Here is a 16,698-nt window from a genome sequence, read left to right as displayed (position 1 = left end):
TGTTGATCAGGACTGAACGCAGGAATGGTTAACGAGAGGGAAATTTAAAGCAAAAGATGAAAGGTTAATATTGGCGGCCCAAGATAGTGGACTATGTACACGTGGGTTAAAAAGGTCCAAGGAACATGTGGGAGAAACAGATAAATATTGGTTTTGTAAAACAGAATTGTAAACAGTCACACATCTTGTTGCTATTGTGCTATACTAATGGCAGGAGGACTGTATATCCTGAAAGGCATACTAATCTAGCAAGACTGTTGCATTGGGGGTTGTGGGAACATTATAATATTGATTATAATATTGACAGAGCTGAAAAGGACTGGAAATATGAGCCACAAAGCATCACAGAAAATGATGAAGTTTATATCACATGGGATCATCCATTACCAACAGTTCAAAAAAAGATGCGAGAAAACCAGATATAGTAGTCCATGAAATGAAGACAAAAGTAGCATTGATCATTGAAATTGCTACACCCAGTGACTACAGTGTCTTATGTACAGAGAAAAACAAAGTCATAAAATACCAGGATTTGCAGGCAGAAACAAGGTCAATGTGGAAGAAAGATACCCAGACAGTTCCAGTAGTAGTAGGAGCAACAGGTTTAAAAAAAAAAAAAAAAAAAAAAAATGGAATTTACAATTGTACTTGGATACATTACTGATAGGTAACTGTAAGAACTGCAGGAGAAGCAATTACTGGGCACATTGAGGGTGCTGTGAAGAGCACTTCTTGCTAACAAAGATTGAAACAATACCAATTTCATGAACTTTAATCATACTTCGACTTAGGAATGGGGCCATTCCTGTCAAGTTATTAAAAACCCAAAAGACTTGGGAGAAATTAAAAAAGTGAGATCCTGGTGAGAGGAAGCATGGGAATAGTGGAGGCCATACATCAGAGAACCCTGAGAAATTCCATGGCCATGAAAAAGGACAGAGGAAAAAGAAAACAGAAAAAGGCTGTCAGAGACACAACCTTGGGAGCACAAAAAGAAGCCAGCATACAGTCTGAAGCTTGTGCCAGAGAAAAACATGATCCTGTAAGGGTGTCAGAATTGATTTCTTGAGATTTGTGGTGAACCCCAGACTTTGTGAAAGACGTGGTAGACTGAAGATCCTGCAACAGACTGCTGTGAGGAGGAGCTTGAATGAGTAGGTCATCCAGATAGGGAAAAATCTGTATGCCCCGGTGTCTGCAAAAAGCAATGAGAGGAGCAACGTGTTTGGTGAATACCCTTGGGGCAGTAGAAAGGCCAAAGGGCAAAGCAAAGAACTGAAAATACAAGGAAGAACCAGAGAAACCTAAAAAAAATTCCTGAACAGAGGGTGAATGGGGATGTGAAGGTATGCACTCTTGAGGTCTACTGAAACCAAAAAGGCCTTTGGAAGAAAAGGAGGAAACAAGGTCTAAATAGACAACATCTGGAAAGAAGGGACCTTGAGAAATGTGTTGAGCAGAGAAAGATCTAGAATTGATCTCCATGTACCCTTCTTTCAAGGAACCAGAAAAATTCTGGAGTAAAACCATTTTCCCACATGGGTGGGTGGAACTGGCTGAATGATCCAAAAGGCACTACAGAACCTTTGCAAAAGGAAGAAGCTGTTCTAGAGGAGTTTGAGGAATGCCTGAAAGGGGGAGGGGGGATTTCCAAACCATGAAGTACGCCTGACAAATGACAGACATAACCCAGGAGTCCGAGATACTCTGATGACAATTTGGAAGAGACTCAGAAAGGCAGAGAGACGAGGGGATCTGGTTGAGGGGAAGAGAAGGCCAAATGTCAAATGGAGATGTTTATCCTAAAAAGAAGGCTTCTGAGATGCAGTCTGAGTCGATTTAACAAGGAAATGCATCTAGATCCTTTCTTACCTTTAGGAGCAAGGCAAGTCTGCCTAAGAACAAAGGCAGACAGAATTCCTTTGGAATTTGGGGATGGGGGGACAAAAATATTTCTGAGTTCCTGCAAGGCCTTACCCTTATCATGGAGGGACTAAAACAGGTCAGCAGCAATTGTCCCAGAATTACTTTTGTTATCCACTGGGGAATCTAAAAGCTTGGTTTAATATCAGGTAAAGCCTGAAGATGTAGCCAAGATAATACTTCATCGCAGAACCAAAAGCAGCAGTCCTGAAAGAGGCATCAGCTTCATCACTGTTGCATTTTATAGAGTGACAGATGACCTGGGAAGTGGACCCAAGCAGGGAAAGAGCTGAAGCCTTCCCATGAGAATCAGGAAGGTCAGATACTACCTTAGCTATCTAAGAAAGAAAGGCTAAAACATAACTGGCAATGTGGATTTGGTAATTAATAGCCCTAAAAGACAGGGTGGCAGCAGTACATACTTTTTTTTACCTAGCCTTTCCATAGATTGATTGTCCCTATCTGAAGGAAGATTTGTAGAAGGCAACAACCTAGAAGATTTATTAGAGGAAACAAACCACTGAAGGATCAGCAAAAGGACAAGTACACAAAAATTTGCAATCCTCAGGAACCTTGTAAAACCTCTCAACTTTCTTAGGAAACTATAGAGGCAGAAAAAAAGATGTCTGAAAGGGCTTCCAAAACAGGAGGACTAGCAGATGGCTTAGAAGACTCCTTTTTTAAAAGCTCATAATATCTCTTTTGAATGTCAAAGACCTGGAAACAATTCCATTTAAAGTACTCCATCATAAGCAATAATATCCCCAAAGGATAATTCTTCCATTGGAGAGTCTGGACTCAAAGAATCCTCTTCCTCTGAACCACAGTCTAGACAGGGAAGGAATTTGAGAGGAGAAAGCAAGGGATTCCTCCCCAAAATTTAAGTCCTCATCTTAGGAATCTAATTATCTAGGCCTTTTAACAGGAGTGGAAGATCACTGACCACTGACACTTTTTGAGGAGAGACCCTGAGTAAAATCTTGCCATTCACATTGGGTATCTTTAGCAAAAGGGGTAATATGTTTAGTTTTCTGCTTTTTCTCAAGTGAGACATTTGTCTTAAGGACCCTTGGAGGTTCAGACCCATGGTGGGATTCAATAATTGTAGTAGGAGCTTTTCCCTCACTAAAATTTGTGGAATCCCCCTCGGTCCCTTGGAAATAATCAGCTGAGGTTCCTCAAAGTTCAGAACAGACGTAGGAAAAGCCTCTATGGACATGCAAGAACTCGGATCCCTGCTAGCTTCCCAACGGGCCTGGGAAAGAGGAATTTGAAGCAAGCACTTGATGGTCTTCAGGGCTTTCACTAGCTTCTAGAGAGATGTCTAGGGAGGCTGGACAGCAACCAGATCAGGTCTAGTCTTTCTGGCCTCTTCTTGGCAGATGGCCGACACTCAGGATGGGAGGACTGCACCATAGCACCATCAGCCAACAGTTTAAGTTGTTGGTTCTCAAGGTATAGGGATATAACTACACAGGGTCTTAGAAAAAAAAAGCTTGACTTCCTCCTGCTCTGACATTTTCCCTTTCTGGCTGATGTGAACACATATAATGCAAAACTGAAAAATAAAAAAGGAGAAAAGAAACCCCAGTGGGGCTCTTATCAGAAAATAGCTTGGTAACCAGCACAAAGGGCATTTGGACCGATGTTACATAATGGTGTTTGGACTTGTGGCAAAGTAGTTCCGAGTGTCTGCATCCATACGTCACCTTTACGCCCTACTCCTTGCGCATGGAACATACATGTGATGTACAGTGCCTATAAAATCTAAAGGCTCTGGTATATTGGCAGAATGTTGGGCTATCATTGGCAGGTGATCCCTTTTGTAAAGAATAGTGCAACAGTAACATCGGAGGACACCAGTAGAGATAAATCCCCAATAAAAATATTTATTGCAGATCTGAAATGACCAGAATGAACTAATGAGCAGAGTTTTAATTGTTCCTTCACGCAAAAAGGAAGTAAAGATGGTTCAGGTGTTTTTCTGTTTATGCTTCATATCATACTGAAGTCTGTGGAATATGAAAGACCAGCCCTGTACATGGAACATCCTAAATTCTAGAACTCAGGCCAGTGTCTGGACATTTACCTGCAATGTAACTGCCATGGTTTATAAATGATACTGTGGCAGTATCCTTACAATGAAATTATGGAGGAGCATCCCCAACATGTACTGGAGACTGCATATGTGCCTCAGGAACTGGATTTTGAAATTAGAAACTTTAACCACTGGCACGGAGCCTTTATATGTGTCCAATGTAGATGTTCGAGTGTATTCACTATTGCAGTCATTACATTCGGGTAATCTGCTGGCAGGTTGCCCTCAGTCAGCTTGAATTCCAAGGTCTTGGGTCCTGCGTCGGTTGCTGTCTTCTCTTCCATGACGTCAGGTCATCAGGGGTATAAAACATGCAGCTGACACCATTTTCTTTAGTTTTTCCTTGACCCCGATGTCAGGTGCCCCCAAAACGGTAGCAAAAATATATATGTATATATATATATATATATATATATATATATATATATATATATATACATGCATCAGTGTAAACTTTACCTTCATCTACAAGCAAATACACCACATAGGTTGTAGAAGATAGAGAAGGAAAGATAAACTCCAGAATGACAAGGGGATGGCGGGAGGGTAACCTGGACTGCAACAGTGAATACACTTGAACATCTACGTTTATGGTAAGTGTACACAACTGTACTATGTTCTTCGTGTCTCACTGTTGCAATCATTACATTTAGGTAGAATCCCAAAGCTATGGTTGGGAGGCTGGAGCTAAACAGCATTAGGTTCGGCTATAAGGCCCTGCAGCACTGCAGTGGCAAAGCCTGCCCTGGACATAGAGTAGAGAGGCAAATGATAATGCTTTGTAAAGGTGTGAAAAGCACTCCAAGTAGCAGCCTCTAGAATGTCTTTGGTTGGTACTCCTCTGAGAAAGGCTGCTGAAGTAGCTGTACCTCATTCTACCCAGTACAGGGAGAACATTTGAGAATGCCAATCAGCTTAGTTTCTGCTACTCCTTTTCTCTCTTTCCTTTCTCTCTTTCCAAAAAAAAAAAAAATGTATCTGCTTTTACTGTATTTGTGTTTCTTCCTACTTTATTTCGCATTTGCGTCATCTTAAAAGTGCTCAATTGTATTTATAACTGCTTGGTGTAACTCATTCTAAGCCTTTTAGTTTAAGCACTTGGGCTTCAGACCAGTTGTTTTACATTAAGAAGGTTTGTAGTCTGCACTGTAGTGGCAGAACAGGTGGCTTACATCCTTCTAAGCTGGGAACTGCTGATTGAGGGCTCAGTGTCTGTTATTCTAAAAGTGTATTAGTTCTAGTTTAAGCACTTGGGCTTCAGGTCAGTTATTTTACATTAAGAAGGTTCGTGGTCTGCACTCTTGTGGGAGGAGAGGCTGGACTCTGCCCTTCTGAGCTAGGAATTTCTGGTTAAAGGCTTATAGTGCCTGCATATTTAAACCGTTTCTTACTGAAATTGGTACACCTTGTTTGCTTGTTTGTTTGCTTGTTATTTCCCTGAAACTCTAATTTCACCTAAAACGCGGCTTTTCAGCGCTTCTGTGGATCCCTAGTGATATATGCATTGCGTACTGTACTTATTTCCTTGTTTCACTTGAAAGAAAGTTAATGTTTGTCGTTTTTGCATTTAAGTTACCTGTAACACATTGCATTTAAGTTACCTAGCACTTGCTCACTAAGTCAGCACTAAAAAATTAAAAGCACTACACCCTCACAAACTCCCCTTGAGTAACTTGTTCCCCATTGGCCCTTTTTTACAATTATAAAGGAATTCCCAATACTATTCTAGCATGTTCAAAGGTCAGTTGTCAATCTCCTCTCCGGTCCAGCTGGTGAATCTGGGAATCTTGAGGCAATGTTACAACTGCCTCATGTACACAGACAACCCTCTCCTCCTCCCAACAAATTCAAACACGAGAGATGCAACCATATAGCCAAACTGGAGGCTAAGCTCTCTCAACTCAGTACTGGCATAACCAGTCAGGAGGAGAAGGAAACCACACTCACTACAATTCCAGTCTCACATAGACCTACCACGACAGCAAACCAAACACAAACACACAAAAACATACTCGGAGGCTCTAAATAAAAATCTGCCTAAGCAGCAGAGACCTCCAAAGCAGACACCCAAGCAACCGCTACCCCAAAACAAAACACGTGCAACACATAGCTCACAAAGCCAGTGTGCCGAACAATCACAGCCCTTAAGGCTAAACAACACACCTGATACACTTGTAATAGGTGACTCTATCGTTAGGCACACTGACGTCCCGCTCACCAGGCTGAACAAGGAGAAGGTCACGGTGAGCTGCCTGTCAGGCGCTAGGATCCGCAACATAACACAAGCACTCAGGTCACTCCAAGGCAAGTACAAATATGACTCAGTCATTGTCCATGCTGGTGTGAATGACCTGAGACGTACCTCCCAGGACTACATGAAAAGAGACATAGAGGAGCTCTCTGAGCATGTAGCCCAGGCCGGTATGACCCTCACCTTGAGTAGCATCTTACCCTCACCAAGAATGATGCCACAATATGAAGACAAGATGATCAATTTCAACAATTGGCTTAAGTATTGGTGTCATTCAAAGGGGATCCAATGCCTGTCAGCCTGAGATGACATGCTCGACAAGCCACGATGTTTCGCTAGGGACGGCTTGCACCTGTCACCCCTGGGCTTTCGGATATTGGCAAAGGCTCTTGCTACCCCCATAGTGCCTTTTTTAGGCAAGGCTCAAAAGATAAACCCACCTCCATAGGTATCACAAGGGATAAGAAACTAAGAGTAATGCTACTCAACGCCAGGAGTCTAAACCTCAAGATGTACACACTCGAAACTCTCCTTAGCATGGAGAACATCGATATCTGTGCAGTAACAGAAACCTGGTTCAAGGCTCCCGAGAGCACCCCAGCACTACCAGGTTATACCTCATACCATGCTTTTCGGCCCCAAAACCTGGACCGAACCACAAAAGGAGGGGGAGTATCAATATTCGTCAAAGATACCCACACCTCCAGGTTGGTGGCACGGCACGAAGCATCAGAGACTATCCATGTGCAACTAACAGTGGGTAAAACTGCCTTCCAGTTTATAGCCTGCTACAGACCACCCTCCCAAACCCAGGAACCCCACTCAGCCTTCCTGAGAACACTGGAAAATATGAAGGTCTCTCCAAACACCATTATATTGGGCGACTTCAACTACCCAAACATAGACTGGGAGCATTACTCTAGCTCCAACACCCTAGCCCAAAGGTTCCTAGAATTTATAAACTCAAATGCTATGGAACAACTTGTTACCACTCCCACAAGAGGGGAAAACATACTGGACCTGATCATCACCAACATGGGGACTCTATGCTCCAGACCAGAAGTGTATCCCTCACTGGTAAGATCAGACCATAAACTAATCTCACTGGATATTCACATCCCGACCCCACCCCCTGCCCAGAAAACCACAGTGAAAAACTTCTCTAAAGTAAATTTCACACTCCTCAAAACCGAGGTGGAATCCTTCAAAGCCCCCGGGCCTGTGGAAAATATGGCCCAGACCGCAGAATCCTTTATAAACGCATTCTATGAACACCTTCAGGAATGCATGGATCATGCAATCCCAAATAAAACCAAGAACTAATCCTCCAAAGGCAGACGTCCTGTCTGGTGGACCCCAGCCATAAACAAACTATACAATAGAAGGAGGAAGCTACTACATGATAGAGCAAAATCCCAAAAAGGGAAGGCATCTCTGATCAGTATTAGCAAAAAACTACGGGCACTCATAAAATCATCTAAGGCCAGCTTTGAGAGAAAAATTGCACAGGACACTAAGGATAATCACAAGGCTTTCTTTAGTTATGTTAGGAACCTGGGTGGGAATTCCCAGATATGCTCAGAATTAGTCCAAAATGACAAAAATACACCAAACCCACAGACATTGCCAACATCCTAGCTGACAGGTTCAGCGCAAACTTCTCCCACCAAAGGGCAAATATCTATCCCAGCAGAGTGCTGCCCCCCCCTGACATCTCAGATGCTCAGGTAAGAGCCGCCCTCTCCAAAGCAAAAAACACAGCATCAATGGGACCAGACGGTGTCCCAGGCTGCGTCCTACATGAACTCCAAGAAGAGCTAAACCCAAACATAAAACTACTGTTCAATCTCAGCCTTACTACAGGATATGTACCCAAAGAGTGGCGTACAGAAACAGTGGTCCCTCTCCACAAAGGTGGTGCCTCAACGGATCCTGGAGACTATCGCCCCATAAGCCTGACTAGCTTGGTCTGCAAAGCTATGGAAAGGATCATCATGGACCTCATAAATAAAGTGGTTAGAAGAACATTTTATATAGCCCACCTAATCATGAAGGGATTCACATCTAGATCAGGGGAGGTCATCGTGCCTCTTTACTCATCCCTCATCAGGCCCATAATTGAGTACAATACCCCTTTTGGGATATACCTTACCAGACACCTGCAGCAACTGGAAAGACCCCAAAAGTACCTCACCAAGAGGATCAAAGGGCTCAAACAGATGCCATATGCTGCCTGGTTAAAGAAACTCCAGCTCTACTCAGTAGCATACCACCTGCTCAGAAGCGATCTGTGCCTGACGTATAAAGCCATGTCCAACCCGGAATTAATGGACATGCTGCACCTCAGAAAATCCAAATCCCATCGAGCTACGCGCTCGAGAGACTTGAACCTCAGCACTGAAATAAATAGGACATGCTGGAGGGACAGATTCATAACCCAGAGGCTCCCTTCACTCTGGAATAAAATCCCAGTCCAGGTTAGGCAGAGTCCCTCATTTACTCTCTTCAAGAGGAATCTTAATGAGTGGATGGGAGATCGTAGGTTTACCCCGGGTATCACTTCTGTGTCACTGTTAGACAGAGGCACTGTATACTTACCTCAAAAAGGGCATAGCAAAATTAATTTAAAATGGGTGGCGAAAGCCAAACACACACTGGCTAGGCTTATAAATGCCCTAGGGCAGATAGCCTAGTATGAACCTATGAGCTCTGGTGGAATGAGACCTAATGGCCTTGGGCTCAGGTTTACCATGGTGTAAGCAGCAGAAACAGATGCAGTGGCTTATCCACTTTGAAACTGTCTGCTTTGCAATAGCCTTTCCTTCAGATCCTGCAGCATATAACACTAGTAATTGCTCAGTTTTTTCTTAGAGCTTTAGTCCTGCTCAAGTAGAATCTTATTTGCCTGTGTACGTCCAAGGAATGCAGAATTATCTCCCCCTTGTTCTGCGGATTTGGATAAAAGGTTGGCAGATCAATTGTTTGGTTAAGAGCCACACTGGAAACCACCTTAGGCATAAAAGTAGGATTTGTCCTCAGAGACAACCTGTCTGGGTAAAATATGATAAAAGGCTCTACAGCCATGAGGGCCTGTAGCTCTGATACTCTTCTTGCTGAAGCAATTGCTAGTAACAGAGCTGTTTTCCATGATAAGAACTTTATATCAGCGATAGAGGCTGGTTCAAATGGATGCAGGGTGAGCTTTTCCAACACATAATTGAGGTCCCATGCAGGTAATGGTGATCTTCTAGTTGGCCTTACATTTTTGGCTCCTCTAAGATACTGCTTTAGTAAAGGATGAGAAAAAATTGGTGGATCTGTATTGTAATGAGCTGAAATGGCAGAGGCATAGATTTTAATTGATGAGAAAGATAGGCCTTTGTCAAGCATCTCTGTTAAATATTGTAATATCGGAGAAACATTTGGTTCTGCTGTATCAGTTCCTTGTGCTCGATTCCAAGCACATAATCTCTTCCATTTGTCAGCATAAGATTTTCTAGTACTATGCCTTCTGGCTTCCAAAATGACATCCATCACAGCTTTACTGAGAGGTGTCGTTTGTATGACTACATGATCAGCCATGCTGCCAGGTTCAGTGTCTGTAGTTGATTGTGCAGGATCTGATTGTTTTGCTGGGACAGTAGTTGAGGTCTTTGAGGTAAGGTCCAAGCTGGGTATTGAGACAAGTTCCTTAGGATTTGGTACCAGTACTGGCGGTGCCAGTCCGGGGCAATTAGTATCATCTTTGGTTTCTCTTGTCTGACTTTTAGGAGGACATTGGGGAGAAGAGGCAGAGGAGGAAAGGCGTAAACTGATAGTTTTTTCCAACTGAAGGATAGGGCGTCCACTTTCCATGCTTGTCTGTGATAAGTCCTTGTGCAGAATCTTTTCAACTGATAATTTTGAGGAGAGGCAAATAGATCTATGTCTGGGCTCCCCCATTTCCCTGTTATCATGTTGAAGACTTGTGGATTTAGTTTCCACTCGTGAGGTTCCATAAGGTTTCTGATAAATCGTCTGACAGTGTATTTTGTTTTCCTGGCAGGAATTGAGCTTGTCCCACAGTGCCATAGCTAATCTGCAAAGGGGGTATGAGTGTGTGCCCCCTTGCTTGTTTACATACCACATGACTGTGGTGTTGTACGTCTATCAGTACTTGTCCTGGATGAAGTAAGTCCTTGAAGGCTGTTAGGGCATTTTGAACAGCTAGCATCTCTCATGTAGAGGCATTTGTTTTGGTGTCCATATGCCCTGAAAGCATCTTCCTGCCAAGTGGGCCCCCAGGCATAATCTGATGCGTCTGTTGTTAAGGTTTGGCTGGCAGGGGGTAGAGTGATGACATGCCTTTGCCCACCATAGAAACTCCTGTTGCAGGCAGGGAATGAGAGGAATCATCGTTTCCAGACTGTGAGAATGTTGACTCCATAAACTTTTTAGGTACCACTGAAGTTTCCTCATATGCAGTCTTGCAGTAGGATGCAGGATGCCATGAAGCCCAGAGCCTGCAGAATTTGTCTTGCAGAAGACTGGGCTTTTGTTGCCATCAGTTTGAAGTAAGTAGTCAATTGCCTTTGCTTGTCTGGCGTGAGGTAAGCCGTCTGGACAGTTGTATTCAAGCTTGCACCCAGGAATGTTATCTTTTGAGAGGGTACCATTTTGATTTATTTCTGTTTATTGTGTACCCTAGGCATGTTAGAAGCCTTTTCACAAACGCCAGGTGTCGAAGAAGAGTGTCCTTGTTCTCAGCTTGAATGAAACAGTCGTCTAAGTAAGGATATATTTGTATACTTTTTTGTCTGCAAAATGCAGTTACTGGTGCCAGGCACTTTGTAAAGACTGGGCATAATAGATAAGCCAAAGGGCAGTGCAGGGAATTGGTAATGCATTAAGCCAGCCTTGAATCTGAGGTATCTTCTGCATGATTGTCTTATTGGGACTTGCAGGTATGCCTCTTTTAGGTCTAAAGTCACCAGCCAAGCATTCTTGGCCAGCATGGGCAGAAGCTGCTGAAAGTCAGCATTTTGAATTTTGGAATGCCCAGGTATGTGTTCAAAATTGATAAATCCAGTATTGGCCGCCAGGCCTTGTCCTTTCTGTGTACCAGGAACAGAATTGAGCAAAAACTTTGTCTTTTCCTGTTCTGGTACTGTCTGAATGACTCCCATATCCATGAAGGAGGTGACCTGTTTCTGTGCCTTTGCCCATTGATATTTTGGCAGATATGGCCAACCATTTGTCATTGGCAGAGTGTGGAAATGGAATCTGTATCCCTGTGATAGGATGTTTAGTACCCACTTGTCCTGGGTTATTAACTGCCAATGTAGATGCATTTGTTTTGGGGTCCATATGCCCTGAATGCATCTTCCTGCCATGTGGGCCCCCCAGACATAATCCGATGAGTCTGTTGTTAAGGTTTGGCTGGCAGGGGGGAGAGTGAAGGCCTGTCCCATGTTTTGGTGACATGTCTTTGCCCACCATAGAAACTCCTGTTGTAGGCAGGGAATGAGAGGAATCATTGCTTCCAGACTGTGAGAATGTTGACTCCATAAACTTTTTAGGTACCACTGAAGTTTCCTCATATGCAATCTTGCATATGGAATCAGTAGGATGCAGGATGCCATGAAGCCAAAGCCTGCAGAATTTGTCTTGCAGATAACTGGGGTTTTGTTGCCATCAGTCTGAAGTAAGTAGTCAGTTGCCTTTGCTTGTCTGGCATGAGGTTATCCATCTGGGCAGTTGTATTCAAGCTTGCACCCAGGAATGTTATCTTTTGAGAGGGTACCAGTTGTGATTTCTTTTTGTTTATTGTGTAGCCCAGGCATGTTAGAAGCCTTTTCACAAACGCCAGGTGTCGAAGAAGAGTGTCCTTGTTCTCTGCTTGAATGAGACAGTCGTACAAGTAAGGATATATCTGTAAACTTTTTTGTCTACCAAATGCAATTACTGGTGCCAGGCACTTTGTAAAGACCCTGGGTGCAGTAGATAAGCCAAAGGGCAGTGCAGAGAATTGGTAATGCATTAAGCCAGCCTTGAATCTGAGGTATCTTCTGCACGATTGTCTTATTGGGACATGCAGGTATGCCTCTTTTAGGTCTAAAGTCACCATCCAAGCATTCTTGCCCAGCATGGGTAGAAGCTGCTGCAAAGTCAGCATTTTGAATTTTGGAATGTCCAGGTATGTGTTCAAAATCGATAAATCCAGTATTGGCCGCCAGGCCTTGTCCTTTCTGGGTACCAAGAACAGTCGAGTAAAAACCTTCTCCTTTTTCCTGTTCTGGTACTGTCTGAATGGCCCCCATATCCATGAGGGACGTAACCTGTTTCTGTGCCTCTGCCCATTGTTTTTTTGGCAGATCTGGCCAACCATTTGCCATTGGCAGAGTGTGGAAATGAAATCTGTATCCCTGTGATACGGTGTTTAGTACCCACTTGTCCTGGGTTATTAACTGCCAATTTTGAGCAAAAAGTGCTAATTTTCCCCCTATGGGTGCCAAAAGATAAGTGCTTGGTGTAGGCAGAGGGAAGTCATTGGGATTGCTTTCTGTAGGTTTGCGCTTTATCTCCTCCAGATTTGGAGGTGGAAGCGCCCCACTGCTTTGACCTGTATGAATCTTGCGCCTGGTATCTGGAACCCTTAGGGCGTCTGGATTTGCCCCTCAGAGCTCTGCTTGACACAGGAAAGGACCAGTTTTTTGTAGGCCAGTGTCTACTGAATCTTGGTGGCTGCACTTGTAAGAAGTCTTTAACAGTTTGCATAGACTTAGCTTTGTCTTCCATTTTCTTTAAAACCTCTTCTGCCTTAATACCAAACAGAGAATCATGCTGTAAAGGTGCATCTCGCAATTTAGCTTTAACATGATCAGGCAAATTCTGTTCCTTTAACCAGGCATGCCTCCTAATCACAGATCCAGTAACTGCGGCCCTGCAGGAGGCCTCTAAGGAATCAAAACCACATTGCAAAGTATGCTTTCCAACTTGTTCAGTTGCATGCACTAATTCCTTCAATTCTTTATTTTCTGCACATTCTGAAATCAACATCATTTTCTGTTTCAGCAATCCCATAACATGTTGTTGGTACTTAAGCATATGAAACTGACAGTTTAAGGCCCTGATTGTCAAGGTTGCAGATGTATAAACCTTTTTTTCCCCATCTGTCCAGTGCCCTTCAATCTCTGTCAGAGGGGGTAGGATTTTTTGCTGTTGAGGCCTTAGCTCCCTTTGGACCCTGTGAAATAGTTTCAGGATCAGCAGCAGGGTTACTAAATAAAAATGTATGTGAGTCAGGGACCCCGTAATATCTGTCAGGCTTACTGGGAGCCTGAGGTAAGGAGTCAGGGGTCAAGCTTGACTTCGAAAAAACATCATCCACAATGTCTAAAACAGGGGGAATGGCTAAAGGCCTGTGCTGAGAAAGGAGGAGGAAATCCTTGAGCCTCTTTTTGATTCTGAGAAGTCTTGACTCTCCCAGTGGAAGTGCTCCCTCAAAGTATGCAAGGTTTCTCCAAATGAATAATCCTCAGGAGGAGATGCAGACAGAATAGACTCCTCAGCATCAGAATCCTCATAGGGAGGTATAGATAATTCCTGATCAGAAGAGGAATCAGAAGAAATAGAAACCTGATCTGAAGATTCATAATCAGTGTCTTGCCTAGGCCTCTTATCAGGAGGGGGATGGGTACCTCTGATCAAGGTAATAAGGTCTTCAGCCATTTTGCTCATCTGTTTTTTAGGCATAGAGGCCTGTGCACGTGGCTCATACGTCATTTTTTTTAGTTTTAGAAGTTGCTTTTGTCTTTGGTTTTGCAGCTTTCGTCGGTTTGATATACAAATGTTGAGGTCTGAATACACCCTCAGAAGCCGGTGCCTGCTTAGCGGCTCCAGACCCATCTGAGGGAGATATAGCCGTCAGTCCAATACCTTGAGTATCTTGCGGCATGCCAGACTCCCACTTGGGTGTCGGTAGAGGCCTGCGACTTGACGGTAGCAGGTATCAGGGGCTGCGAAAGCACCTCACTGAGTACCGGCGAACCGGCGACTGGCTTAGAAGAAACTTTGTCATCTGTTTTGGATCTCGACTGCCCTTCTCTGCCCTTTTCTTTGCGTTTTTTAAGTACTCCGGTAGTCGGATTACTATCCGACGACATTTCTGGGTAGTTAAATCTCTTTCCAAAATACTTTGATGCAAAAATATACCGACACTTAATAGTGCGTTGGTTAAATCTAGCACAAAACTGACAGCCAGGCACTTTGTGATCAGGGCCTAGGCAGGGAATACAGTATAAATGAAAATCCTTATGAGGTATTTGCTTCCCACAAGTAATACAATTATTAACTTTTTCTGACATCGGTAAAAAGCAAGAAAAAAGTTTCCCCAACGGGGTACTTAGCTTTAGTGAAGACTTGGGTTCTGAAACTCAAACTTGAATATTTCAGTAGTCGGCCGACCGGCACTTGCGAAATGCTTCTGCTTCGGGCACCACGCGGCAAGAAAGACTAAAGAAAATGGCGTCGGCTGCATGTTTTGTACCCCTGACGACCTGATGTCATAGAAGAGAAGACAGCAACCGACGCAGGACCAAAGACTTTGGAATTCAGGCCAACTGAGGGCAACCTGCCAGCAGATTACCCGAATGTAATGACTGCAACAGTGAAACACGAAGAACATCTATGACCAGTTATAACAGAGTTAAACACAAAAGTGCAAAGGACACAACTTGACCCAACTTTTTTATCACAGGTTTCAGACCATTTACAACAGAAAGACATTCCTTTCACAGAAGCCACAAAAAACACCAACCCCTTAATTATCTCCATGACTTGCAAATCTAAGCATTGCCTCCCAACAATATGTCAATCTTAAGGGCCTTTGCTATTAGCGATAGGGTTTTACAAGCTACCTGAAACATACTGCCTCTAAAAGAAGAAATGCAGCTAACAGTACAGGGCCTATAAATGTATGGCATTTATTTCTCAGCTTTTGTACAGTCATCCAAATTATGAGAATACTGGAATGCATGATGTTAGGGATGATGTGTATGCAAAAAGTCATTCACAAGTCACGTTAGCATTTACCTCTCACTTTGTTTTCTGTGTAAGGTCACCTATCTGTTAACAATGCAGCAGAAGAAATAATCCAGCAAGAAGACAACGTATTTTACTAAACTGATAACCAACAGTTAATTTCCAAACCAAGCCAGCAGAGTTCTAAGCAATAACTTAAAGACAGTAAGGATATTTATCTGTGGCCATCTGCTACAGTACAACTACTGCAAGTGTACTGGTATTTATGTACAGCATAACTTGCATGAACAGCAGTATTTTACTTACGTTCCTCAGGATCCTCAGCCACTGGAGCATTACTATTTGGCATGTCCTGTACAGCAGCACGACTCTCTGGAGTGGATGAAACTTTTCCCAATGCCTGGTTTTGCTGTTCTTGCCAGTCCTGGGTAAATCCGCCATTGTCTTCTGTCATTTCATTCTCAACGTGGTTTGAGGAAGCTGCAAAGTATGGATCCATTTTATCACATTTTTGTAAGGAATTTTGGAGGCATAAAAGGATATCACTCAAGATTTACAGGTAACAAATCCCTGTATCAAAAGATTCTGCATCTATCTATTGTCATTTTTGTCTAACAAATACATACAAATGGTTAGTAATACATTTATAAACAACCCCTGAAATGTGCTTCTGCATTCAAAACAAAAAAGTATGTGAACACTTAGAGGCATTCTAGTGCAGTAACCTGCCGGGAGAATGAGTCATCATCAAAAGTGTTTAGGAAATGGCAATGAAAAAGTGAAATAGCTAACTCACATTCAACTTTCAGTGGGCAATTTCTTTTCCATTATACTCACCACCTCACAATGTTTAACATGGGCTGATGTTAAAGAAAAAATAAAAAATGCATTTTTAAAACAATGTTAGCAAAGCAACTACTGCTTGTAACCAAGTATCAAACATAGCTAATGCAAAAGTACTAATCTCATGGTCCAGTTTACTCTAACAATTTCCCCTTGTCAATTTGAATACCACCTTGGGCCGCCCCTCAAGAAAGGCCACTGACCTAGTGGGAATAACCTGGTGAACAAAATATAAATAAATAAATACTACAAAGTAAACAATTAATAAGAAATGACTAGTCTTTTTTTCGCAAAAGTCACACAACAACTCCATAGTTCTGGATCTACTTCAAATACATGAAAACCCACATACTCGAAAATGACATGAGCAAACACCAAATTGTCAGTTAACTAATTCCACACAACACTAAGAATTTACCTACGAAAAGGAAGGAGTCCACATAGAAGCAATTCCAACCCATACAAGTGGGGGGTTTTGCCCCCTCCAGTTCCACAAGTATATATGCAAACTCCAAGATTGCGCTATAGTGGAGAAAAGGGCAAACCTTCTGACTGTTGGCTG

The 16,698-nt window shown here is 43.0% G+C and overlaps 1 protein-coding gene across 6 annotated transcripts in view; it reads right to left on the bottom strand.

Annotated features, from left to right (window-relative positions):
- PSEN1 (presenilin 1) overlaps positions 1–16,698 on the bottom strand; it is a 1,663,637-nt gene that overhangs the window by 153,030 nt on the left and 1,493,909 nt on the right. For all 6 annotated transcript variants that reach the window (XM_044074674.1, XM_044074678.1, XM_044074677.1 and 3 more), the window contains one exon: positions 15,600–15,773. In XM_044074674.1, coding sequence (XP_043930609.1) covers positions 15,600–15,773 — 174 coding nt within the window. The remainder of the gene's footprint in view (positions 1–15,599; positions 15,774–16,698) is intronic.

The sequence above is a fragment of the Protopterus annectens genome, chromosome 6.part0, assembly GCF_019279795.1.
Source record: "Protopterus annectens isolate FY-2018-M chromosome 6.part0, PAN1.0, whole genome shotgun sequence".
Classification (NCBI taxonomy): Eukaryota; Metazoa; Chordata; order Ceratodontiformes; family Protopteridae; genus Protopterus; species Protopterus annectens.
Note: the sequence above shows the minus strand (reverse complement) of the source record. Positions and strands in the feature narration are given on the sequence as shown.